Raw genomic sequence first — 25,167 nt, forward strand, 5'->3', positions numbered from 1 at the left:
GACCACCTAAATACATTTGGGAAATAAATAAAATCACCTTGGGGTGTCTACTTTCCAAAAAACGTAATTTTTTTTTTTTTTGTTTTTTTTTTTTGTAAAACCCAGTGATTATTACAGTGCCTTGCAAAAGTATTCACCCCTGACTCTTTACCTATTTTGTTACATTACAGACTTTAGTTCAATGTGTGTTTTTTTTTTTTTTTTTTTTTTCCCTTTAACAATATTTTGGAGATTTTCACAAATCAATGACATTTCTTGTTCATAAAAACAAACTTACAGTAAGATCAGATGAGTTACGGTAACATGACAGAAGTCCTATTAGAACATGATCCGCAAACTTTAATGTTAGTACCGTGTGTGGGGCGACGGCACTGTCTACGTTCCCCGACGCCTCAGTTTGGGAGCTAACTGACGTGAGCTTGTAGGCAATAAAACCGGCCACAGTCTCAGTAGCAATTGTTACCTTCTCAAAGGATGCAAAGTTATAAATGCTTGTATATCAGAATATGAATGTGTGAAGACTTGCAAGGAGTATTCGAACAGTGAGCAGTGACAATGCTGCACATCTTGTTGGTTGATAATATAGACCAGGGGTGCCCAACCTTTTGAAGAGCGAGGACCATTGAAGCAACTTGGTAACCGGTCGCAGGCCAAAATAAGTGTAATGGGCGGGTGACAGATCTGTATCTATGCTGCATATGCAGAACGCATATGGACACAGCCCAGGCTACTCTATGGGCCCTCAAATTCAATCTGAGGGAAGGGACGGATATATATATATATATATATATATATATATATATATATATATATATATATATATATATATATATATATATATATATATATATATATATATATATATATATATATATATATATTAAAATTTGCGTATCAGATTGAAGGTAAGCAGGGGTAAATGGACATGAATGGAGAGTCCGATTGGGTCCTAAGGCTGCTTTCACACTGATGCATCACGTGCTGTGGCTTTCCTGCAGGTTGGCTGCACTTTACCTTAGACTTCTATTATATCCTGATGGTGCACTTTCTGAAAGCGCACCAAACCCACAGGTAATAACAGAAGTCTATGGCTCAGTGCTGGTAACCCGCATGTGCAGGATTAGTTTAACAGCAGCCTAGTAACCACTGAACAACAGGTATGCCCATATATACACTGATTTCAGTAACAAACACACCTTTTAATATCAATCTTCCATTCAGTTTTCCCCCGGCTGTTGCTGTCCCAGGCAGAGAGCATTTGGTATTGATTGTGACAGGAGCTGGCGCTATACAGGAAGCATCAGCTTCGTGCTTTCTCTACCACCGGCTTCATTCACAACACTGATGCTCTGGGATGGTGGGTTGGCAACCTGCGATCTAGGCTTGTCAAACCACCATCTCAGAGTAGGAGGTCGTGGGCCACATGTGTTCCCCGGGCCACTGGTTGGGCACCCCTGATATAGACACTATTAACGAAACAAAGTCAGTAACATTGAGCTATATGGGCATAGAAGCATATTGTCCCATGAGGTGTGGTATATCACTTGAATTGAAATGAGAGATGGACTAGGGGTGTATGCGATAGTTACTGACACGTTTAGAGTGCTGTGCTTCTTTGATCAGTGATCCAAGGTGCTCAATTTTTGTTGAAGATTGGCTTTGGCGAAGGAGAATTCCCAGCTTAAAGTGATTGTTCAGCAGGTTGATAAGGTCTGACGTAGGTGGATTTGGCGACTTCCATTTTTGTGCAAGGCGTGCGGTTATTAGTATATGAGAGGCCAATAGTTTAATGTGACCCGGCCAGGTGGGAACTGAGTCCTAGGAGAAGATACAGTGGCTGTAGCGGAAAGGGGATATTGTGAATGTTCGAAATGAATATAGATACTTTCTTCCAATATCTTTTGATGTTGGGACAGTCCCACCAGACGTAGCGCAAGGTTTCCACCTCATTGCATCCCCTCCAGCATTGAGGTGAAGTCTTGGGGTAAATGGCAGAGAACCTTGCAGGGGTAAAATACCACTTGTGGAAAGCGTTTGAATTGATTCCCAATGTTAAGTACAATGCGACATGTGAAGGGGCAGACTCATGGCCTGCTACCATAGATTGGGTGTGGGTGGAGTATCTGTGAATGATGATTTAGGATGGTTGTTTCAAAAAGTTTTATTGTTTTCAAGAGAACAAAATACAGAGAATTAAAACCTTATGACATGTAGTCATTACAGAAAGATGACAAGTAGCGTAATTTTACGCAGCATAAGTACAGTCTAACATAACAGCGAACCATCTATATTAAAAATTAGTGTGAGAAATTCGGAGTGCTTGCAAGATCATTCTGTTCCCTGTAAGAGCGGGGTATAGACTTTACTAATATGTCCATTGTTATACTGCTTAGCTTAAGTCGACAAGATCAATCGTATGATTTAGGATGGTTGATCTGTAGTAGGTGTAGTTAATGGGTTGTATGCCAAGGAGATTCCTTTGACTTAAGGGATGGGGGTCTCGTAGAATTCTAAGAGTAACTGGTAGGTAGTCTTTATCCTGTAGATTGATTTTAGAGAGTATTGATCTAATTCCGAGGTACAAGAAAGTCTTGGGAGATGCCATAGTGTTGTTGCAAGTGTGAGAATGGGTGCATCCTAGACCTAGAGAATAATAGCCCAAGGTTGTCGCTTTCCTTTAAGTGACCAGGCTGTAAGGGACAGATCCAGTGATATTAGTTCAGTCGCTTTGATGAATGGTCAATGTAGGATGGACTTGGGAAGGCCTTTGGCATGTTCTGTGGCTGCTGACCAAACCCGTAGAGCCGGTGATGTGGCTTGAAGTTATGCAGAGCCGCTGTAAGCAGTAGTTTTGTGTCCATGTTAAGGGCCGTGCTTCAATTTGGGTCCATGTTTGTTGGAAGTGGGTGACCACCATTCTCTGAGTTGATCCAGGATTACTGCTTTGTAGCATGCATGTATGTTCGGAGCTCCCATACCCCCGTGGCGTACAGGGGTGAGGAGAGTGTCTGTCTTTCTTGAGCCTGGGTTTTTATGTTGCCATATAAATGTGTTTATTCCTTGTATTTTCTTTAACTGCAGGGGCAGTAAGGGTAGAGGCATCGTGCGAAACATATATAGTATATGAGGGAGCAGATACATTTTTGCTTGAGCAATTCTGCTTCCCCAGGAGACAGAACAATGGCTCAACTCTTTGGATATGCGCAGAAGCTTTTCCTGGAGGTCATCATAATTCACTCTTAATAGTGTCTTTCTCTGGAAGGTCAGGTGAATTCCTAAGTATGAGAGTGAGGAACTAGAGGACCATATAAAGGGTGATCCGTCTGAGATTTTTATTTTTTTGGTTTGTGGGTCAATATCTAGATCTAGCATAATGTATTTACTGTGGTTGATTTTCTAGAGAGAAATTGAGGTAAAGCATATTCACCCTAAAGTGGACCTTCCGCTCATCGGAACCCTCCCCCCCCCTCCGGTGCCACAATCGGCACCTTTCAGGGGGGAGGGGGTGCAGTTACCTGGATAATCCAGGTAACTGCACCCACTTCCGGGACAGCTCTCTGCGGAAAGGGGCGTAACTTACGCCCCTTTCCGCAAGTGCCCGCCCCTTCCCGCAAGTGCCCCGCTGCCTGCTGGGAAACACACAGCTCCCAGAGGCAGCGGGGAGCGTCCTTATTGCGCAGCGCAATTCGCGCACGCGCAGTAGGGAATCGGGAAATGAAGCCGAAAGGCTCCATTTCCTGATTCCCATACCCAAGATGGCGGCGGCAGGACCTGACAGACGACCTAGCGATCGGCTTCGGGTGCCGACATCGCGGGCGCGCTGGACAGGTAAGTGTCACTATTTTAAAAGTCAGCAGCTGCAGTATTTGTAGCTGCTGGCTTTAAAAAAAAAAAAAACAAAAAAAAAACGCGGAGTCCCGGTGGACTCCCGCTTTAAGCAGCTAAAAGGGTGAATTCGGGGTTGGTTAAAGTGATGACCTCCTCGGCATAAAGGTCCAGTTTTGATACCCATTAGTGAGGATGCCATTCTGATGGCGTGTACGAGAGTTTCCATTACCAAGGCAAAAATCAAGGGGGGCAGCCTTGCCTTGTGCCATTGGTAATTTTTAAAGGGATATGATTTAATGCCTGACGTCCAGACTCTGGCACTGGGGGAGAAATAGAGGTTCAGGATAGCTGTTAGGAACGTTCCTGTTAAGCCAAATTTGCAGAGTGCTGCCTCCATGTATACCCAGTGTACCCTGTCAAACGCCTTCTCTGCATCCAGAGACTGGAAGAGAGAAGGCAGTTGACTGTGCTCTAACCACTGTATTAGATTGAGACGCCTTGTGCCATCAGAAGCTTGTCTTCTAGGCACAAATCCCACCTCATCGGGGTGGATTAAGTGGGGGATAATCTGTGAAAGGTGTTGTGCTAAAATTTTGGCATATAGTTTGGTGTCCATGTTTAGGAGTGAGATTTGGCGATAATTGGCTGGAGTGTCAGGGGCTTTGCCTGGTTTCAGTAGGGTAACTACTAGGGCCTCAAGGCTTCTTTTGGGATCTTGCCAGTGTTTGCGTACTGGTTAAAGGTATTGCAGACGTGGGGGGGTGATCAGGTCAGAGAAGTGTTTGTAGTATTCATTTCGGAATCTGTCTGGGCCTGGAGCTTTGTGTAGGGGCAGCTGTTTTTATGGCTTTACTGATATATTGGTGGAGGAGTAGGGTGTCGATGGGGATTCTAGTTTGGAGAGAGGGAATGTGAATGGATGACAGGCTTCAATATTTTCCTTTTTAGGGGGGACTACCGTGTCTGATTCTTTGAGGTTGTATATTTTGGTGTAAAAGGCACTAAAATCGTTCGCTATATCTAGTGGGTTGGTTAAGCGTTTGCCCTGGGGATTTATAAGGAATTGTATTTTTTCTTCTGAGCTAATTGTCTCTTTATTTGTTTGGCCATGAGTGCTCCTGGTTTGTTGGCTGAGGCATATATTTGGAGTTTCAGTCGTTTTAAAGCGGGAGTCTGCCGGGACTCCGTGGTTTTTTTTTTTTTTTTGTTTTTTTTTTTTTTGTTTTAAAAGCCAGCAGCTACAAATACTGCAGCTGCTGACTTTTAAAATAGTGACACTTACCTGTCCAGCGCGCCCGCGATGTCGGCACCCGAAGCCGATCTCTAGATCGTCTCTCGGGTGCTGCCGCCGCCATCTTGGGTATGGGAATCAGGAAATGGAGCCTTTCGGCTTCATTTCCCGGTTCCCTACTGCGCATGCGCGAGTCGCGCTGCACAATAAGGACGGTCCCCGCTGCCTCTGGGATCTGTGTGTTTCCCAGCAGGCAGCGGGGCACTTGCGGAAAGGGGCGTAATCTACGCCCCTTTCCGCAGAGAGCTATCCCGGAAGTGGGTGCAGATACCTGTACTGTACAGGTATCTGCACCCCCCTCCCCCCTGAAAGGTGGCAATTGTGGCGCCGGAGGGGGGGAGGGTTCCGATGAGCGGAAGGTCCACTTTAGGGTGGACCTCCGCTTTAATATGGTAGTCAAATTTGTTATGAAGGTGTTCACTAAGTTGGTATCTGAGGGTTTTTAGTTTGAGGGACAGTTCGGCGGAAGGGCATTGTTTGATCTATCAAGGTCACGGATTTGTCTTTTAGAAAAATTCTGTTTGCTAGAAAATTACTTGGAACCCCCAAACTTATTTTTTTTCTAACACCCTAGACAATAAAATGGCGGTCATTGCAATACTTTTTTTCACACCGTATTTGCGCAGCGGTCTTACAAGCGCACTTTTTTTTTTTTTATTATTTTTTGGGAAAAGATCTTTCTTCTTTCTTCTTTCTTCTTTCTTTCTTCTTTCTTCTTCTTTCTTCTTTCTTCTTTCTTCTTTCTTCTTCTTTCTTCTTTCTTCTTCTTTCTTCTTTCTTCTTTTTTTATTTATTTTTTTTTTTTTTATAAAAAAATGACAGTAAAGTTAGCCCATTATTATTTTTATTTTTATTTTGTGAAAGATAATGTTACGCCAAGTAAATTGATACCCAACATGTCACGTTTCCAAATTCCACCCGCTTGTGGAACGCCGTCAAACATTTACCCTTTAAAAATCTCCATAGGTAACGTTAAAATATGCAACCTGTAGATTTTTTTTTTTGAGTTATAGATAGAGGAGGTCTAGGGCTAGAATTATTGCTCTCGCTCTAATGATTGTGGCGATACCTCACATGTGTGGTTTGACCACCGTTTTCATATGCGGGCGCTACTCACGTATGCGTTTGCTTCTGTGCGCAAGCTCGTTGGGATGGGGCGCTTTACTTTTATTTATTTTTTCACTGTTTTTAAGAAAAAAATAAATTTGGGTCACCCTAATTCCTATTACAAGGAAAGTAGACCTCACTTTTATCTATTACAAGGATGGCAGGTCCTCTTAAATAATGAGATCTGGGGTCAATATGTCCTCCGATCTCATATTTGGTCTAAAATGCAGCAATAAAAAAAAAAAAAAAAAAATGTGGTCATTTGAAAAAATGACTTTGAAAAAATGTGCATTTTTAAGAGCTATGGGTGGAAGTGAAATTTTTCACTCGTCTCCATGCCCAGGCACTGAGGACCCTCCGCCGCTGCCGCCGATGGCTCTGGTAAGCCGCGGGGTCAACGGTGATCTTGCGGCGAATCCGCTGCTGAGACCACCATTATTGTAGATACGACCGGCTCCTGAAAAGATGGATATCTCGGTTGTGGCAGCAGGTGGTGCCATTGCTGAGACATCCATCTTCAAAGTGCCGATGTACAGGAGTTGGTCGGCAAGTGTTTAAAGTGTTAGTTTGTTACCCTAAAAAACAGAGCTCCCCAAGAGGAGAGCTGCTGACCGTCAGTCGGCGTCTCTCCTCTGTGCTTTTCCATGCTCATTGGAGTGCTGAACTGTGGAGGGGTGGGGAGCACCCGTCTCAGAGGCTCACTGAGACTGCCATCAATCAAGGCAGCTGGCGAAACCAGACGCTGACTCAACTGATGTCAGTGGAGAGCGAACTTCAGACCGCTCTCCGCAGAAACCGTATCACAGGAGTGCAAAACGAATTGCACTCCTGTGACCCATAAGAGAAGCCCAGCCTAAAAAGCTCAGGCTGGACTTATCCCCCCCTCCCTGCCATTCAGCTCCATTCCACACCATGATCCTCCCCTCCTGGTGCAATCAAATCTATTATATAAGCATGCCTTCCCCTCTGTTATATAACTCTGTCCCAGTGCCTTTGTATGTATAAAAAAAGATGCCGATTCTACTTTGAGTGTTTTCTGGTGGTCACGTGACTCCTCGGATCTTGCTCCTCTCCAGAAGAGAGCCAAGGAGTCAAGTGAGCACCGGGAGATGCTCTGATATAAGGTATAATGGGCATTTTTTGTTTGTTTGTTTGTTTTTGTTTTTTTTTTTGTTTTTGTTTTTTATACAGCACACCCACTGGGGCACATAGCGGCGTATAACATGGATGGCATGATCATCATCATATAGTGTGTTAACAACCACTTTAAAGCAGATGTTCACCTCTCTAGGCAATCTTCCTTCCTCCAGCACTCCTTAAAGTGGTTGTAACGTCTAAAAATGTTTACCTTAATGCATTCCTTGCATGCCCCCGCCTTTTCACTTACCTGAGCCCTCATTTGATCCAGCGCCATGCACCTCTACAGATCTTTTCTCACCTCACTTCCGGGTCTTGCTGGCTTTTCTGGGGGTATCGAGAGCCATTGGCTCCCAGTGCTGTCAATCAAAGCCAGTGATGAGGGAGTGGTGGGCGGGGCTGAGTCGTGCTGTCTGTCAATGGAAGCGGCTTCCCATGGGTTCACTGGATAGAAGGGGACCCTAAAAGAGGAAGTTTGCAGCTGCTTTGTGCGATTCCATTGCACAGAGCAGGTAAGTATAGACAAAAAAAATGTACACTTACAATCGCTTTAAATACCGCCCTCTTCTTCATTTTTTTTTTTTTTTTTTGGACCAGCTTTGTCCAAACAAACTATTTAAGGTGACATTGACATCAGCTTTAAAGGCGAAAGACACTTTTTTCTTGGGGGGAGAATGGCAAAAAAATAGCCTATTTAATTGCGACACAAGTTGTATTGTAATTGAATGTTTTTAAGTTACCTTTTTTTTCTTTCTGCAGCTCTATAATTTTCTGTAAAGTGCAATGCAATATGGCTACCTGGAGGTGTTCTGTACACAGAATGTGTACCAAACGTCCCCCAGAAACATCATTTCCTGCTTGTGTGATTGGCTCCCCAATTTTCTCAGAAGTGTAGACCAAAGCCTTGTACACACAGTCAGCTTATTGGACGGATATTTTTTTTTGGTTTGTTTTGTTTTTTGATGCTAGTCTCAAATTGAGTGAAGAGGGTACTTGCCATCAGAGATTTAGACGACAGAATTCAATGTCATAAGTGACGTAATGTGTTGAATTGTTTTGTATGTTCTTTCATTTCTGAGCATGCCTAGTCTTCTTCTTCAGATTTTTTTTTTATTTTTTTTCCTCAGAAAACCGTATTTTCAAGTCTGTACCTCCCAGTTTTTGTCTACCGAAAATTCATAATCAGCTGTCAAAAGCAGCATACTAACGATCAGAAAATCATTCATTGGACGAAGTTTATCTTCAGATTTTCTGACTGTGTGTACGGGCCTTAAGATGCAAGTCAGATTTTTGGCATCCCCTGAAACAAAAATTGTCATTTAGGCTGCATTCACACCTGAGCGTAGCGTTTTCAAGCAGAAAATCAGGAAAAATTTACCGCGATTTTTCACCAATGTTAAAAAGAAAAACGCCCAAATCTGTTCGATTCGAGCGACAAAAAAGGGTTCAGGCGTTCGGCTCCAGGCGACATGGAGTGGCGATGTGAACCATCTCCATTGAGTATAATGGATTTTTTTCCCCTCTAGCGTTTTGTAGCTTCAGGCTTCAAGCTACAAAATGCTCAAGTGTGAATGGGGCCTTATGGAAAGATACTCCCAAACAGAAATTGAGTATAAAGGGATGCAGACCCAGCAACCTCTTCATTAAAGCCCTGATTCTAAAGCAGCTGGTTGATAATTATGAAACCACTCCCATTAGGCTCGCTGAGCACATGGGCACAGGAGTTTTCAAACCGTGATTTCTGCAAAACAACAAAATGTAGGAATCTGCAACAAAGTTTGGTAAAATCCTTGCAATCACCCAGAGGAGAATGCGATTTGTTATTTATTTTTTTTCTCCACAAAAGCGGAGTTGCGCTTTAAAACAAATTAAATCGTTTGCAGCTTACCAGTCCTTAGATTTTGACTGGCTTAATTATCATTATTATTTTTCAGACTTTTTTTTCCCTTTTATTTTTAACTGCGAATAACACATTTCCCGCCTCCGGGTGGCTACACTGATTTACTCTACTGTATCTTTAAAGGAGCCATGCTTGTCATTCAGGCTGCTGGCCTGGCTTGGATTATAATCATGTCTTTTTATTTATTTATTTTTTTCCATTATGGGGGGAGGGGACTTGTAGTTTACAAAAGATAGCCTTGTATGAAGATAAGTTTATGCTTTCACTTCAGCTCACAGGAGGTTTTGTTGCTTTTCTGGCAAGATCGAACAGTATATTCTGTACTTTCTAAAAATGTGTTTAGCCTGAAATAAAGCAGCCACCACATTTGGGGACTGGTACGCTACATTATATTGAGTTCATTTTTGCAGGGATTTAAAAATTATTTTAAGCTCAACGCTTAGGCCTCATGCACACTGGACATTAAAATAAAGTTATAAAAGTTTTTTTTTTTTTAAATTTTTTTTTTAGATTTTTATTTATTTTTTTTAAACGTTTTTGCAATAGCTGTTTTTAGAGTTTTTCAACATTGGCATTTTTGATAAAAAAAAAATATGAAACGCTGAGCTGCGATTTTGAGCGTTTGTCATTTTCTGACGTTTTTACAGCTGAAAAACTCCTCTCAGAACTCACTAGTTTTGGGTTTATTTTAAAGCGGTTGTATAGTAATTTTTGGGACTTTTACCTACAGGAAAGCCTATAATAAGGCTTACCTGTAGGTTAAAAAAAAAAAAAAATCTAAACTGTACAGGTTTTTTTTATATTCCCCTCGCAATGCGCCGCTGACTGCAGCGGCGCATGTGCACAGGGGATTCTTGGCTGAAAGCCTGGCAAACGCCGGACCCTGCCGGGAAGAAATGTCCTGCGTGCATGCGCTGGAGTGATATCGTGGCTCCGGCTAACTGGAAGAAACGCAGAGGGAACATGTCTGCTCCCTCGGCGTGGATTGGGCCAGATGTTGCTTGCAGGACTTTTTTTTTTTTATTTTTTTTTAAAAAAATTCTTCCTCCTTCCCCTGTCCTGCAAGCACACCACCCCAGTGTGAAAGCACTATATATAATATGGCTTTCACACTGGGGCTGCAGAAGAGGCAGTTTACAGGCTTTTTTTTTTTTTCAGGTGCTATTTTTAGCACAAAAAAACGCCTGTAAAACGCCCCAGTGTGAAATGTGGTAGTAAATGCCTTTTGGACACCTGTACCTGCAGGTAGGCATAATAAAGCTTACCTGTAGGTACAAAGAATATCTACTAAATGTGCACCGTTTGAGATATTCACAGTCTCTGCAGCCAGTGACGTCACAGGTGCATGAGTGACATCCTCATAGCTCAGCCATTCAAACGCTTGGAGCCCACAAACCTAGAAGAAAGACCAGGTGATGATGGAAGCCCTGTCAGCGTTGACAGACTGCCACTGGAGGACCTTGTCTTTAGGTAGTCTTTTCTAATATGATAGTATGTGATGCACATTATGATGTTTTCTTGCAGGTAGAAGGGTATTGGTATTATTATTATTTATTTTTTCAGCCAGCCTTTACTACCTCTTTAAGCAATATAATTGAGGGCTGGGTACCCATAATCTTTTCGGTGTTGTGTAGTCCGACATAATAGAAATTATTATTATTGGATGTCCCTAATGGAAGTAATCGTGTTTTCTCAGCCATGCATCGGCTTTGTATGATAAGGGCCCTATGCTCTGTGTAACAGTTCTTTTCTCATGAGTCACTGTGACCTAGGCTTTTTCTACAGCGTAACAGAAATATGAAAAGTATACGAAGCACTGGTAGCAGGTTGTTTACATTTTATTTTTTTTATTACCAAGAAGCTAAACCTGGCAGTGTAGGTATATTGTACAGTATATAATGTATATTGTCTCAGACTTGTTGTGGACCTTTATTTAATCTACAGGCTGTTGGGTGTATATGGACTTGTCATTTTATATTGGACTACTCTGATCTGTCATAACTAGTTCTGAAAGACCTTGCTTGACTTGGGGGTATGGAGATATAAAAACATTCACAAGCCTTAGTTTAAATCCATCTGACCAGAGATTTGCATGGCGCTTCTAATCAGGTCTGTCTTAAAAACTGACAGGCAGACCTAAGCAGCCTGTGCGAGAGGTGCCTTTGGCAGCCATTGTTCCCATTTTGCTTTATGCCAATTCATTGCATTTTACCAGTATTGGACTTATGCATGCAACTCACAGAAAAACTTCCAAGTACACAATGTATGTTGCATGCCATGCTCATCATGCTCATTACCCCTGAGAATTGCATACAAATCCCTGCTCTCATAGTGATAACTGAGACTTTCCTGCTGTCACAGCGGGTGCAACCTATGCTGTGTAACATTGAGCTTCCTTCCTAGCTAGCAAATCACCTTGTCCCCTTGGCCCAGTGGCCATGTGGGGGATCTGTGGGTGGGGGGGGGCTTAGGAATCTGGAAACCCTCTTTAACAACAAGGGAGACCGCAGATACCACCCCTTCCCACTCATTCACAAAACAGTCATACATAGTACCCCTACTCGGTCACAAAAAAGTAATGTACCCTAGAATAAAAAAAATGCCCAAACATGACGCGTGTGTGTAAAATATATATATATATATATATATATATATATATATATATATATATATATATATATATATATATATATATATATATATATATATATATATATATATATATATATATTAGTATAAAATTTAATAAGCGGAAGTTCCATTTCTGGGTGGAACTCCGATTTAATGAGGGTGCTGGCGAGTGATCTTTTATAGTTCATTGATCTTCCTGGACCTATAGGCAGAAAGTTGTGTGTGTGTGTGTTTTTTTTTTTTTTTTTTTTTTTTTTTTTGACAGTTGGCAGAAGCCCGACATGTGATCTGCTGATCTTGGGTGCAATGATCTGCAGGCTCCTCGGAAAAGAAATAACAAATGCAAATTTTTCTTTTTACCTGCAAAAACGTGCATACACACTTTTATATAAACCTAATCTTTAATACATGGCACTGCAGATCAACAGTGCAGCCAGGGGATGGCAGTGTTCTGCAGGCTGAAGTCTTAAATCTTTCACAATATAGCTGTCAGCCTGCAAATGATATACTCACCTTTTCAGAGCTGACAGTGATCACATTTTTTGCCTCAGTTTTTTTTTATTTTATTTTTTTTAGTTTCTGATTACTACAGGGAACCCCAGCTGGAATGAGAGCAAGCAGCAGAGTCAAGTGTCATCTGCTGACATTTTAGGCTTGGTTCACACTGGGGCGGCATATGCTTTGACTTTGGGAGCATTTGTCACATGACATGTACGAATCAATGGTTCTCTGAGAGCTGTCTTAACTGGTACGACACAAGTTGCGACGCATGTGCTCTGAAGGTCCGGTGGATGCTGCTGGACCTTGCCGGAAAGAGGACTCCCAAAAGCATGCGATGGAGCTGCGAACCCGGAAGAAAACTCTGAGGTAACATGTCAGCCCCCTCAGTGTTGACCAGGAGGCGGTGCGGGCGCTTTGTTCTAAGGCAAGCATTTCATAATGAGCTAGTATGTGGTGCATACTAGCTCATTATGCCTTTTGCCTTACAGGGTGTTTTTTTTTTTTTTTTTTTTTTTTTTTTTTTTAGTGCATACAACCACTTTAACATATCCTAGCACACTGCAATATGCCAAGGATATGTGGACATATATTCTCCCCTTAGAGGCCAGGTCACACTGGTACGACAAGACTGTTGTAGGACTATCATCCTACTTTGCCCTGTGACATTGGTCCTACTTCCATCCGACTTGACTGAACAGGAAAAGATTTTGCTTCCTTTAAGATATACCGACTTGTCCTTTGACCAATCAAAACAATCCCAGTGTGAAATAAATTCCTTTTTCCTCCTGCTGTAATCACCATGTTGGATGTCACAAGTCCGATGGTTAGGACAAGGATCCGACTTTATTCTGACTTCAATGATATTGAATGACATGAAAATGCACCAAAGTCAGACCAAAGTAGTGCCGGAACCTATTCTAAAGTCGGGTGAATATCTCATAAAGCATACAGATTTGGGAGACATTAATTTTGCCTATAAGTAAGCCTTATTCTAGGCTTACCTGTAGGTACAACTTTGCAAGCGGGTATACAACCTCTTTAAAGTTAATGTACTTCATTTATGTATATACAGTACTGTGCAAAAGTCTTAGGTGTGAAAAAAATGCTTTAAGAATACTTTCAAAAATATTGTAATAGTTTTTATCAATTAGCAAAATGGAAAGTAAGTTAAAGTGCAAGTCCACCCCAAAATTAAAATCCCTGCATCTATAGGCATCCACAATCGAAGTCCTCTGTTCTGCCGCTTTTAAAAGCATGTTTTGTTATTTTGAAATTCCAAGACTCCAGGCACAGCGATCACTTGCATTTGTACATGGCGATTAGCTGCGTTTTTACATACAACTTTGTTTAGCTGCATTGCAACAGTCTTGCTATTTCTGATATGCTTCCTGTTTTTTCTTTCCTTGTTGCCGCTGGTATCTGCAGGTGAAATAGCACACTGCGATTACCTGAAGCTATCTTTCTTTTTCTTGCATCAGGGGACACAGAGCAATAGTTTGTGTCAGTGTCTGTCTGCTGCAATCTCTCAGTCCCCCTATAAGTCGCTGATCACTGTTATTACTAGTATAAAAATAATTAATTTACATAAATTTATACCATAGTTTGTGTTGTGTTCTTATGAGCTTGTATAATGACAAACTCTTTAATATTTAAAGCCCAACTCAAGGATATTTGCAACATTCTCCCAGTAACCAAAAACCTATCCAGATGCCCACTTCTACCTACTTGAAGTTTCAATCACGTGGTGTTGCTGGCCCAGTCCTGCATGCATGATGTAGACACCACCTATTGGTGGAGGCGGCACTTCCAGTGGCTGAGTCCTGTTTCATAGGCTCCAGAGGCAGGAGAACTTACCAGGGCAGTGAAAGGTTCGGTGCCCAAGAAGATAACTGGGGTTAAAATGCCCAATCCCCAGGGTAGGAAATTACCTTGGCATGGAGGAAACTGACTTTAGGCCATTACATTGTGGGATTGGTTAGAAACAGGTTTTTGGAATCAAAACGTATGAGAAAGGTAATTGATGCATTATTTCACCACCTCAAGACCAGACACTTTCTGCCAGGCCGTTTTTCAGCTTTTAGCGTTGTCACACTTTGACAATTAGTCATGCAACATTGTACCCAAATGAATTTTTTTTTTTTTTTTTTTTTTTTTTTTTTGAGACCAAGCTTTCTTTTGGTGATATTTAATCACCACTGGGTTTTATTTTTTTCGCTATGCAAGTCAAATACTTACATTTGACCAAAAAAAGTTTTCTATTTATAAAATTTTGCAAATTGTTCTTCATAATGATTAAATCAGAATGTATTCTGCTACGTTTCCTTGGTAAAAAAATAAATAAAACCCGAATCCGTGTATATTTAATCTGTAGGAAAGTTATAGTCTACAAACTTAATACTTGAAAACTGATCAATCAGTGGGGATGTCTCGCTTCTTGAGGCCCTTAAATACCAGAACAGCACAAATACTCCCCAAATTACCCCTTTTTGGAAAGTAGACCATCAAGGTGTTGGTGGCATGGTGGGGTTTATGAAGTTGTAAATGTCACTTTTTTTAAATTTCTTAGTCCCCCCCAAAAAACAAACATAGTCAGCATATCACTGATGATTTGTGCCAAGCTCGCCACCGATCAAAGTTCCTCTAAACAGACCGCCGTGATAAGTCCCGGGATGCCTATTGGCGCAAATCGTCAGTGATATGCTATGTTTTTATGCTTGTAATAAGCTGCATTTTATTGGGGGGGGGAGAGATAGTGTTGTACCTTTTTTTGTTTAAATCAACAATGTGGCTGTGCCGAGCAAGTGGAAAGGCTTAGATAGGATTAGATGATAACTAACTACTATCTAATACAGTGATGGCGAACCTTGGCACCCCAGATGTTTTGGAACTACATTTCCCATGATGCTCCACTACAATGCAAGGTACCAGAGCATCATGGGAAATGTAGTTCCAAAACATCTGGAGTGCCAAGGTTCGCCATCACTGATCTAATAGATAGTAGTTAGTTATTAGGTTAGATTAGGTAATAAATGTAGTGGTACCTGCATAAAAAGTTTTGAATGAGGGCAGGCAAGCCATCCAGCGTGACTCCTCCAGAATTCCTTCACTTGGGCTGACACAGGCTGAACAACGCGCTGGGGGTGACGTCGGCACACAGCTTGCCGCCGCCAGCTCCTGAGCTAGGCTGAAAGGCCGCAACCTGCTCCGTGGATCGCATGGTGCGGACCAACTAATCGATAATGAAAATCGTTGACGATTTTCATTATCAATTTATTATCGATCGTTTCAGCCTTAGTAGGAGCACCTGTGGCAGTTCCTATAAGCCAAGAAAGCCTAGCCCACTGGTACCTGGTTGTCCCCAGGAATCCCATTTTCAGTGGCCAGGAAGTACAGGAGGTTGAAGAATTTTAAGAATAAGTGTTCTTGTGATTCCAGGAGTGCATTTGTTCAAGGGATGGCTGAGACTGGTGTCTCACAGGAACATGGCAGTCGGACGTTCAAATGGGTCAGTTCAGGCCGCAGGCAGAGACCTGGTAAGCTAACGGGCAAAAAAACATTCTGGGCATCAAGCAAAAGCATTATCAATAAAATGGCTCAAGTTACTACAGGTGCTATGCAGAGGCAACGCTGCATTGGTGTGGCAGTGATCGGGGGAACTGCTGCTTAATTACTCGACAATCGGGAACACAGTTGCTGGCTTAGCTTTGTTCGGTGACGTTTTGTAGCTGGTGTGGTGGTGATGAGGGATGCAGTAACCGTTGTGGCGGGGATGAGGTACACTCAATGGCACACTGGCCCAGTGACATTGTGCTGTGGTGATTAGAGATGGTGGCTGACATAAGGGTGATAGAGCAGCCAGCCATTGTACATGATCTCGTCCATAGTGGTATAATGTCACTGTAGTGACACTGTAAATGCTGTGGTGACAGTATGTTAAAAAATAGTTTAATTGTACATTACGGGACACAGAGCAATAGTAATACTATGTGGGTTATAGCCACCTTCAGGTGATGGACACTGGCACACCTTAAACAGGAAGTTGCCTCCCTATATAACCCTTTCCACTACTGGTAGTACTTCGGTTTTTTTTCGCCAGTGTCTAAGGTGTTTGTCACAAGTAAACATGTGCTGTGCTGAGCTCCACTGGAGCAATCCTGGCTGGGGCTAGCTATGCTGCCGGATCCATTCAAAGTGTCTTTTCAGGAAGAATTGAATTGTACCCGGGCCTCGTGGAGGAAGAAATTAGGTTTAGTCTGTAACTCTTCTCTTTTTAGAGAGCTGGACCCCGGGATCCAGTGCTTTGGTGTTTTCAGCCATAACGTTTTTACTGGCACTGCATTTTACGGGTCCAGGAGTGTGGGTTCCCCGAGGGTCCCTGGTTCCTGAAGGTTTTGTAATGGAGCCCACCATGATGGGTGAAGATTGGGTCTGTTGGTTTTACCACAGAAATCCTTTCGGGGCGGGAAAGGTAAATTTTGGGTTTCTAAGGAATTTTTATTTTTATTTTTCTTATGAAATGTCTCCTTTAAAAATGTAAATGTTGTCCATGTCTGAGTCACCACTGGGGGCTATATAGAGCACGTATCTTGTCATGCTTTCCTCAAAGATCACACTGTGTCAGCAGAAGCAGCAGGCTTCCCTCCAGATTGGGGAGGATTTTTTTCCCACTAAACAGCCCCCCCCCCGGACAAAGCTCTCCTCCTCTGCCTGGATAGGGGGAAGCCAAAACTATCGGCGATGCCACTCCTCCGTGTTTTTTTTTTTTTATTTATTTTTTTATTTTTATTTTTTTACTGCCTCTGCATGGCAGCTCGTCTCAGGTCTCCTTCTCACCACAACAAGCACACACATCGGATCGGAGGCCTGTGCTCGCGAAGGAAAACCCTCTTTTGAAAAGAGTAGGGGGCGCAATGGGACAGAAGGGGCAGGGCTTAGCTCGGCATTGGCGTGCAGCAATGTCCAACGCTGGAGTATATTTATAAGCTCCATTTTTGCTGGCTGCAGATGTCGGAGGACGAGCAAATTGTGGCATGTAAGCGGTTGGTGACACAGGCATTCCTTTAGCACATTTACTAAAAGCATGAGGCTGAGCGTTAATAGCAGCAGTTGCTGGACTATTGCACAAGCAGTGGATGCAGTTTCTTCTGGTAGTACCTCTGCATTTTTTTCATTGGGCTATGGTCAGAAGAGGGATGAAACGCCTCCAAAGAAGGGCTAAAAGGGTCTCCTTCAAGCTCTGGAAAGCCTACTAATCTCTACAATGGCATCCTCCCCTGAGAGGGGGTGGCTGGTTAAAGTGAGCATCGGTGCCATGAAATGTTTCCAACTGTTTTCAACACTGCAGCCCCTGTCTATATTACTAAGAAGTCTTTTTCCTCAGCCATGATAGGATTGTAAAAAAGGTTGGTGGCTTTAATCACATCCCAGTGTTGGACAAAATGCGACAGGTTCCCTTCCATTGACCAGGACCCTCAAACTAAGGAACTGGGGGCGGGAAAAGATTAATTCCCTCAGGGGTCCGTGATGAGTCTGACCCCTCTCCTGGGGGGTCAAATGTGGGGAGATCAACTTCACAATCTGTAAGATTGATGGTGCATTTTCTTACTGAATGGTCCGCTCCACATTTATGCTACCCTTAACTGAGGGTTTGGGTTTACTAAACCTCCTCAAGGTGTGCATGCATTTCCCGTCCATTCATTGCTGGAAAAGCTTTTTGTATTTTTTGTATATGAGTGGGATCACCCAGATAAGCTTTTCCCCCCCTTTTTTTTTTTTTTTTAAACTTTACCCTATGGGGGGGAAAACAAAAAAACGAATTCACTAAAGATGGGGACACCAGCAATTGAGGCTGCTATATCCTCTGTGAATAAAAGTTTTACTTGTCCGGCAGACTATGCTCAAATGCTTAGGTATCCAACAGATAAAAAGTTGGAATTCTTATTAAACACTTTTTTTTTTTTTCTCTCTGCCAGGTTGAGTGTTTCAGCCTGCGCTGACAGTAATTGGTCAATCCTTGAGAGACCAGTTAAACAGGGGTTCAAGGTTATCCTGTTCAGCAGGCCCAGGATCTGGCAAGCTACTAGCAGCTTTGTTTGCAATAGTCGCTATGACAGTCTATCCTTCAGGCCTCATGCCTTTCGCTAAGCGCCATGCAAGAAGCTCCTGGATAGTCTTCCTTTTTGCAGTGAAACGATTGGAGATGATTTCGGTAATACATCCAAAGACTTTCTAGTGGAAAAAGTACCTCTTTGCCATTTAAGAAAAGGAGTAAACGTATTTAATTTAAACAAGCTCCTTCTCCAGTGCCAAGGGCATCAGCCTCCAGGCACTCAACGGCTTCCCCCGTCAAGTTCAAGAGGTAATACTCTGGGTCAACCCCAGGAACCAAATAAGGCTTTCGGGAGGAAACCTACAAAATACCCTGAGGGCCTGAATGTTCAGTTTATGGAATTGTCCTGTTGGGATCCAATCCGACAATGCCACAGCAATGGCCAATATCAATCACCAAGGGGGCAAAGAAGGTTGTGTGGCCCAGAGAGAGGTGAATCATATCCTCTTTTGGGCAGAAAACAATGTACTTTGCCTATCAGCAGCCTTGATTCTAGGAATAGAAAATTTCCAGCAGCAGTTCCCAGGAGAATGGTTCCTTCGCCCTAATATCTGCCTGTCAAAGATGGGGGATCCCAGATGTAGATCTGTTTGCATCCAGGTTAAAATAAATCAACTACTTTGTGTCGAACAAAGGATCTGCTAGCATGTGGAACAGATGCCTTGGTGTTCCTGTGGAATCAGTTTTCACTGATTTATGCATTTCCCTCCTATTCTGCCTGCATCCACGATTTTTTCAAAGGATCAAGCAGGAAGGGAAGTTGGTGATTCTTGTCCCCAGTGTGGCTCGGGAGATGTTGGTATGAAGAGATCATAAGGATGGCAGTAGGGATCCTGTGGGCCCTAACACCACATCCAGACCTTCTCTCATAAGGTACGGTATTCCATCCTACCTTACAAACGCTAAATTTAATGGGTTGGCTATTGAGACCCACATTCTGAAGAAACGTGGGCTGTCAAGTTCAGTGGTATCTACCTTGGTTAATGCAAGGAAGCTGGCCAGGCATGGGTCTCCTGGGATGAATCCAGGGAATGTCATAGGTAGAATCCTTGACTTTCTGTAGATGGAGTTAGAAATTAAGCTTTATCAGTATTGTTTCGACCACTTGCTTCGCATTCTTTGGATTGTAGGTTTTTTCAGGGGGTAACCCGAATTAATTCCCTGGTTAGGTCACCTGTGAACCCTTGAAGCTTGAATTCAGTTCTGTTGGCATTACAAAAACAGCCTTTTTTGAGCCAATACAACATATTCTCTTGGTCCTTTTGACAAGGAAACTAGTTTTAATGGTAACCATATCTTCTGCAAGAAGGGTATCGGAGTTGGCTGCTTTTTCTTGTAAAAAGCAATAATTTTCACAAGGATGAGGTAATCTTGCATCCTCATCCTAACATTCTACCGAAGGTAGTGTCTGTGGTGTGTGTGTTTTTTGTTTTTTTATCTAAACCAGGATATTGTTCTACCTTTTCCAGAACCCTGTTCTATGGAAGAAAAATCACCGCTACATCTTCTTGATGTGGTGAGAGCAGTCAAGGTCTACTTAAAGGTGGCTGCTCGTTTTTGAAAAAAATGTGTTTTGTTTGTGTTACCTGATGGTCCTAAAAGAGGACAGGCAGCATCGAAATCTACTATTTTTAAATGGATTTGAAAAGTAATCGCTCTAGCTTATGGTTTTAAAGCAGAGTAAACTCGCTGACGTGGGGTTTTTTTTCTCAGACCAAGGGAAAAGGCATAATGAGCTGGTATGCACCACATACTACCTCATTATGAAATACTTAGCTTAGAACGAGCCCTCGACATCTCACCCAATATACATGACCGAGGGAGCTGACATGTTCCCTTGGCGTGCCTTCTAGGTATCGTGGCTCCGGCAGACCCCCTACCCCCCCAAATTCTGACCAGTTTTTGAATACTCAATTATTCAGCGGGAGATCAGTGTATGTTTCTGCCAGTTCTGATTTGTACAGTGTGTTTCGTGCCAGTTTATTGTAGGAAAGGGTGATGTCTGGGGAGGACTGCATTTGAATGGGAACAAGCCATCTGTTCTGTTTAGTACAAATTGCTGAATGCTGACGGGAAGGAAAGAAAAAAAGTTCATTATTGCCTATTGCTTTTTTTTTTCCATTTGTTTCTGGTTGCCTCATGTGGAATAAAAATAATGTTATCTAGAGATTTGGGCCAAAATTTATTTAGCGGTTACATTGCATGCATCCCCAACCTTTTACCATGCTGACAGCACTTTGCACACCTGCAGGAAAGGGACATGTAACATTTCGGCACAAGCTCTGCTGCAGCTTATTAAAAAATAAAAAAGCATCATGATGTCTTCTTAAAATGGCTTTTTAAATTCAACAAATTTTATCTTTTCTATAAAGGTAGAAATAAACCAAAATTTCTTAATGGGGATCGCATTACCTTTAAAAAAAAAAAAAATAAAAGAAAAATACTGCATCATGTATTTTGCTCATTGCAAGCAATAGATAAAATAAATTCCACATAGCGTATTCCAGTACAACAATTATTCATTTAAAATTATCTCACAAAAAACTCCATTTTTGCATAATATAAGGGCATGTAACATCAATACTATGTCAGTTGTGCATTCCCCTCTAACCTCTCTCGCTCCCACGGTGTTCTCAGGAAGGACGGACGAGGATAAGCTGACTCGGATAGCTACGTAGCAACGCACTGATGCTTTTCTGTCGTCACTTTCCTCAGACGGCATCATATACTGACTTGCCTTTTAAACTCTCAAGGAAATAATAGTTCCGCTTCTCTTTTATTTTCCTCATAAAAAAAAAAGGGGGGGTTTTATTAAACTTTTAGACAATCTGGGGCAATCCAGTGACATTGCAGCGTTTCACTGAACATCTGACTAATACATAAAAAAACAAACAAACTTGTAGTCTACTATAAGCTTGTATATTGCACTGATCTAACAAGGCACTGCAATAACCGCATCTGGATCAGTTTGCGAGAACTAAGACCTGGAGTGTTTAACCATGGCACCCATAGTCTCTCAAATTTACCAAGGCATCCTCTGTGTTGGTAGACCTATTTCTCAAAAATAATTGATCCCTATATGCGTCGCCCATTGCTGGTGAGAGGGAGGGTCAGGCAACTTCCAGAGCAATAGAAGTCTTTTACAGGCCTGTAAGAGAGCACTTTTGTGGTTTCCTCTGGTATGAGATCACCAAGGATGCTCAACAAGCAGTATTTGGGTCAAGAGGTACGGTAGTCTGAAATACATTTAAAGGAAAAGTCCAGCCTGAGCTTGTTTGGCTGGGCTTCTCCTATGGGTCACAGGAATACAATTTTTGTTTTGCACTCCTGTGACCCGTTTTCGGCAGAGAGCGGTCTGAAGTCCACTCTCCGCTGATGTCACTGGAATCAGTCCAGACAGCTTGTCATCCTGACTTAGGAAGTCTGGATCCACCAGGTGCCTGGACTCATGGCAGTCACAGACTCTCAGCGAGCCGCTGAGATGGCCACTCCCCACCCCTCCACAGCCTAGTGCTCCAATGAGTGCAGAGGAGCAGAGCAGGAGAGCTGCGATGTTCGGGGTGTCGGTTCCGTGAATGGCGGTCTGATCCTGCACCTAGGTTAGTATGAATGTAAACCCCCCCCCCCCCCCCAAAGAAAAAAAAATCCATACTTCACTTTTTAAAGCGGAGTTCCACTCAAAATCGGAACTTCCGCTTTAAGCACTCCTTGCCCCTTTACATGCCACATTTGGCCTGTCTATTTTTTGGGGGGAGGGTTGGTGAGTGGGTACCTGTTTTTTGACAAGTACTGCCTGTCCCACTTTCACCCATCTTTTTGCCGCCTAGGCATCGCCTCTCCCCCTAGGTGGCCCCTCCCTCTGCAATCTTTTGGAACATGTCACGGATCGCAGAAGATTGCCTGGCCACTAGGAGAGTGCAGCTCAACTTGCGCATGTGCAGTGAGCGCTCGGGTGTAAAGCCACAAACCGTCACAGCTGGGTGCACAGATGCAGTGACAGCGCCAAGGAGGGGTAGAAAAGCGAGGCTTCATGCAATTCCATTGCTGGACCATGGGACAGACGAGTTTGTTTTATATTTATTATTTTAAGTCGGCAGCTTTTTTATTTTTTTAATAGCTGCTGGCTTTTAATAAACTGAAAATCGACTGGGACTCTGCTTTAAGGGTACACAGAACTTCTGACCTTTAGCGATGCTGCTTGGGGCACCTCCATAGAGAGGTGAATAAGATCATCCATGTCCTTTACATCTAACACAGGGGGTCCATAAATATTCCCATATTGTGGAGCCTTGCTGGAGTATATTGGGACTATGTTCAGCTGACAGTCCTCAAAATTGCCACATTGGAGTGGAAGTCTAGATTAGCTGAGGCCACGTGTGGTGGAGCCGCACCAGAGGAGGGTCGTGCACCGCTGGCAGGCAGGGTTGAATGGGATTCTCCTCCCAGTGATTGGCCAGGAAACTGTGGAAAGGAGAGGCAGGAGAGAGGAGACCTGATCGTACAGAGGGGAACTCCGCTGTCATACAAAGTCTTGGCTCCTATGATAGACTGCACGCTGGTCCAATGCTGGGAAATTAGAGTAGTGTGACGTGTATCATAAAAGCCTGTCCAGGAAGCGGAACTTTGACAGCAGAGTTCCCCTCTGTGTGATCTGGCCGGCTCTCCTATCCCCAGTTTCCTTACCAATCATTGGGAGGAGAATCTGCTCCCATGAGGCTGCACTGATAGGCTGCTATGATGTTGATAATTTTGTATCTTCCGCATAAAACATTTTACAGTGTAATTTCAGATAACTTACGAGTACGTGTTAAGGGGAAACTGATGGCGAATAACTCTTAAATCCTGACTCAGGACTTGAAATTTTGATTCCTGCAGCCGGGTCAATCTTTGCTAGGGGATCAGAGAGCTAGCCACTACAGCTTCCATTGGTTTTCTGACATTGGACCTGTGCCCTCTCTCACGCATTAGTGGGGTATTCATCTGCTATAATATTGGGATATAAGGCCTTTGGCATGAGAAAAATTAAAGACTGGGGCCATTGATAAGATGGTCCACCTTCCTGGAATGGGAAGGTGTTGCATCCAATCTGTATATTTGTTTTAAAAAGACCTCTAATCAGTTTTTTTTTTTGTTTGTTTTTTTTCAGATGACTATGGATGAAAAATATGTTAACAGCATTTGGGATCTTTTAAAAAATGCAATACAAGAAATTCAGCGCAAGAACAACAGTGGTTTGAGCTTTGAAGAACTGTATAGAAATGCATATACTATGGTGCTTCATAAGCATGGAGAGAAGCTCTATACAGGACTGCGAGAAGTGGTGACTGAACATCTCATAAATAAGGTAAACATTGCTCCGTTGACCAGCGTGAGCAAGCTTTGGTCCTCATGTTGGTTGGCCAGGATGCCAGCAAAGAATGAACTGGGTTTATATCCTCAGATGTACTCAATGGTTGAGCCATAATCGGACTAAAGGATTTGTTTCTATTGCAGTAGCTGCAAATTCCATAAGATATTTTAAGAATTTGGTACATTTCTTGAAAATTAGGTAACATTTTTATTGGGTGCACAATTACATTGGATGGCCTGTATATCCAATAAGCACAAGAGTATCTTACAAAAAAAAAAATTTTTTATTTTTTTTATTTTGATATACCAAAATTATAGGGAGCGCAATAAGTATGTGCTTTTGTCAAGCTTTATAATTTAGTTTCTTAAAACCATAACATTCTGCCTAGTGGTGAGGGCACATTTGTTTTATATAGGTATTTAACTATACCATCACTACTTACACTTGGCTAAGTAAGCCATGCCCAGCAGATTGTAGAAATAAACTAGTCATTTTGTAGTGCAAGACGTAAAAGCAAGGGCCCAGAGCGTGTTTAGGAGGTATCCTCAGGGTGAGTGGGTTGAATAAATGCATGCAAGCATATATGGGAAACATCTGCATTCATATGTGAAAAGACATCCATTTAAAAATATTCCTGTCTCTTGCTCATCCCTGCAGACATATTCTCTAATATATGGCCTCTTTCACACGAACGATCCGTTCAAGTGTGTGTGTGTGTGTGTGTGTGTGTGTTTGTGTTTTTTGCGAACCTGAACGGAAGCTCCATAGACCTCTATGGATCGACTGATGTCAGCGGTGACATGTCCACTGACATTCGAGCCACTCCGATCCGAAAGTGTGACTGAGGAAAAATCTATTTTTCCATCGTATCAGGTGACGACGGTCTCTATGGTCCATCTTCATCTGATCCTCCATAGGGGAGAGCAGTGCTGTGACAGGTACATCCCTGCACAGTGTGCAGAGACCAACCTGTCATCTGCCTGCTCAGCGGGGATCAACAGAGCGATCCCCCCACTGAATAGAGCGGGCTCCGTACATGGACAAGTCCGTGTGAAGGAGCCTTAAGGGAATTTTTTTTTCTTGATGTTACCATCTATTAAGAGAGCCCTTTGTCAGCCAACAGTTAAAACAAGCAATAGTCAGGATATGCAACCATCTATGCTCTGAAAGATACCAGTACATCTTGCAGAAAAAGGGTAGGAGGTTATAACTGAAAACTCTCCCAAAGTTCCAAAAAAATTAGAATCATAATTATTTAATTGTAAGTCAGGCAGCTTCAGACCACTTAAAACATCAGAAAGCAGTGCATTAAT

The 25,167-nt window shown here is 42.6% G+C and overlaps 1 protein-coding gene across 1 annotated transcript in view; it reads left to right on the forward strand.

Annotated features, from left to right (window-relative positions):
* CUL3 (cullin 3) overlaps nucleotides 1–25,167 on the forward strand; it is a 150,567-nt gene that overhangs the window by 18,324 nt on the left and 107,076 nt on the right. Inside the window, exon 2 of the mRNA XM_077488284.1 lies at nucleotides 23,651–23,848. Coding sequence (XP_077344410.1) covers nucleotides 23,651–23,848 — 198 coding nt within the window. The remainder of the gene's footprint in view (nucleotides 1–23,650; nucleotides 23,849–25,167) is intronic.

Source organism: Lithobates pipiens, unplaced genomic scaffold (genome assembly GCF_037356315.1).
Source record: "Lithobates pipiens isolate NorthernLeopardFrog02 unplaced genomic scaffold, aLitPip1_a1.2 Scaffold_18, whole genome shotgun sequence".
Lineage (NCBI taxonomy): Eukaryota > Metazoa > Chordata > Amphibia > Anura > Ranidae > Lithobates > Lithobates pipiens.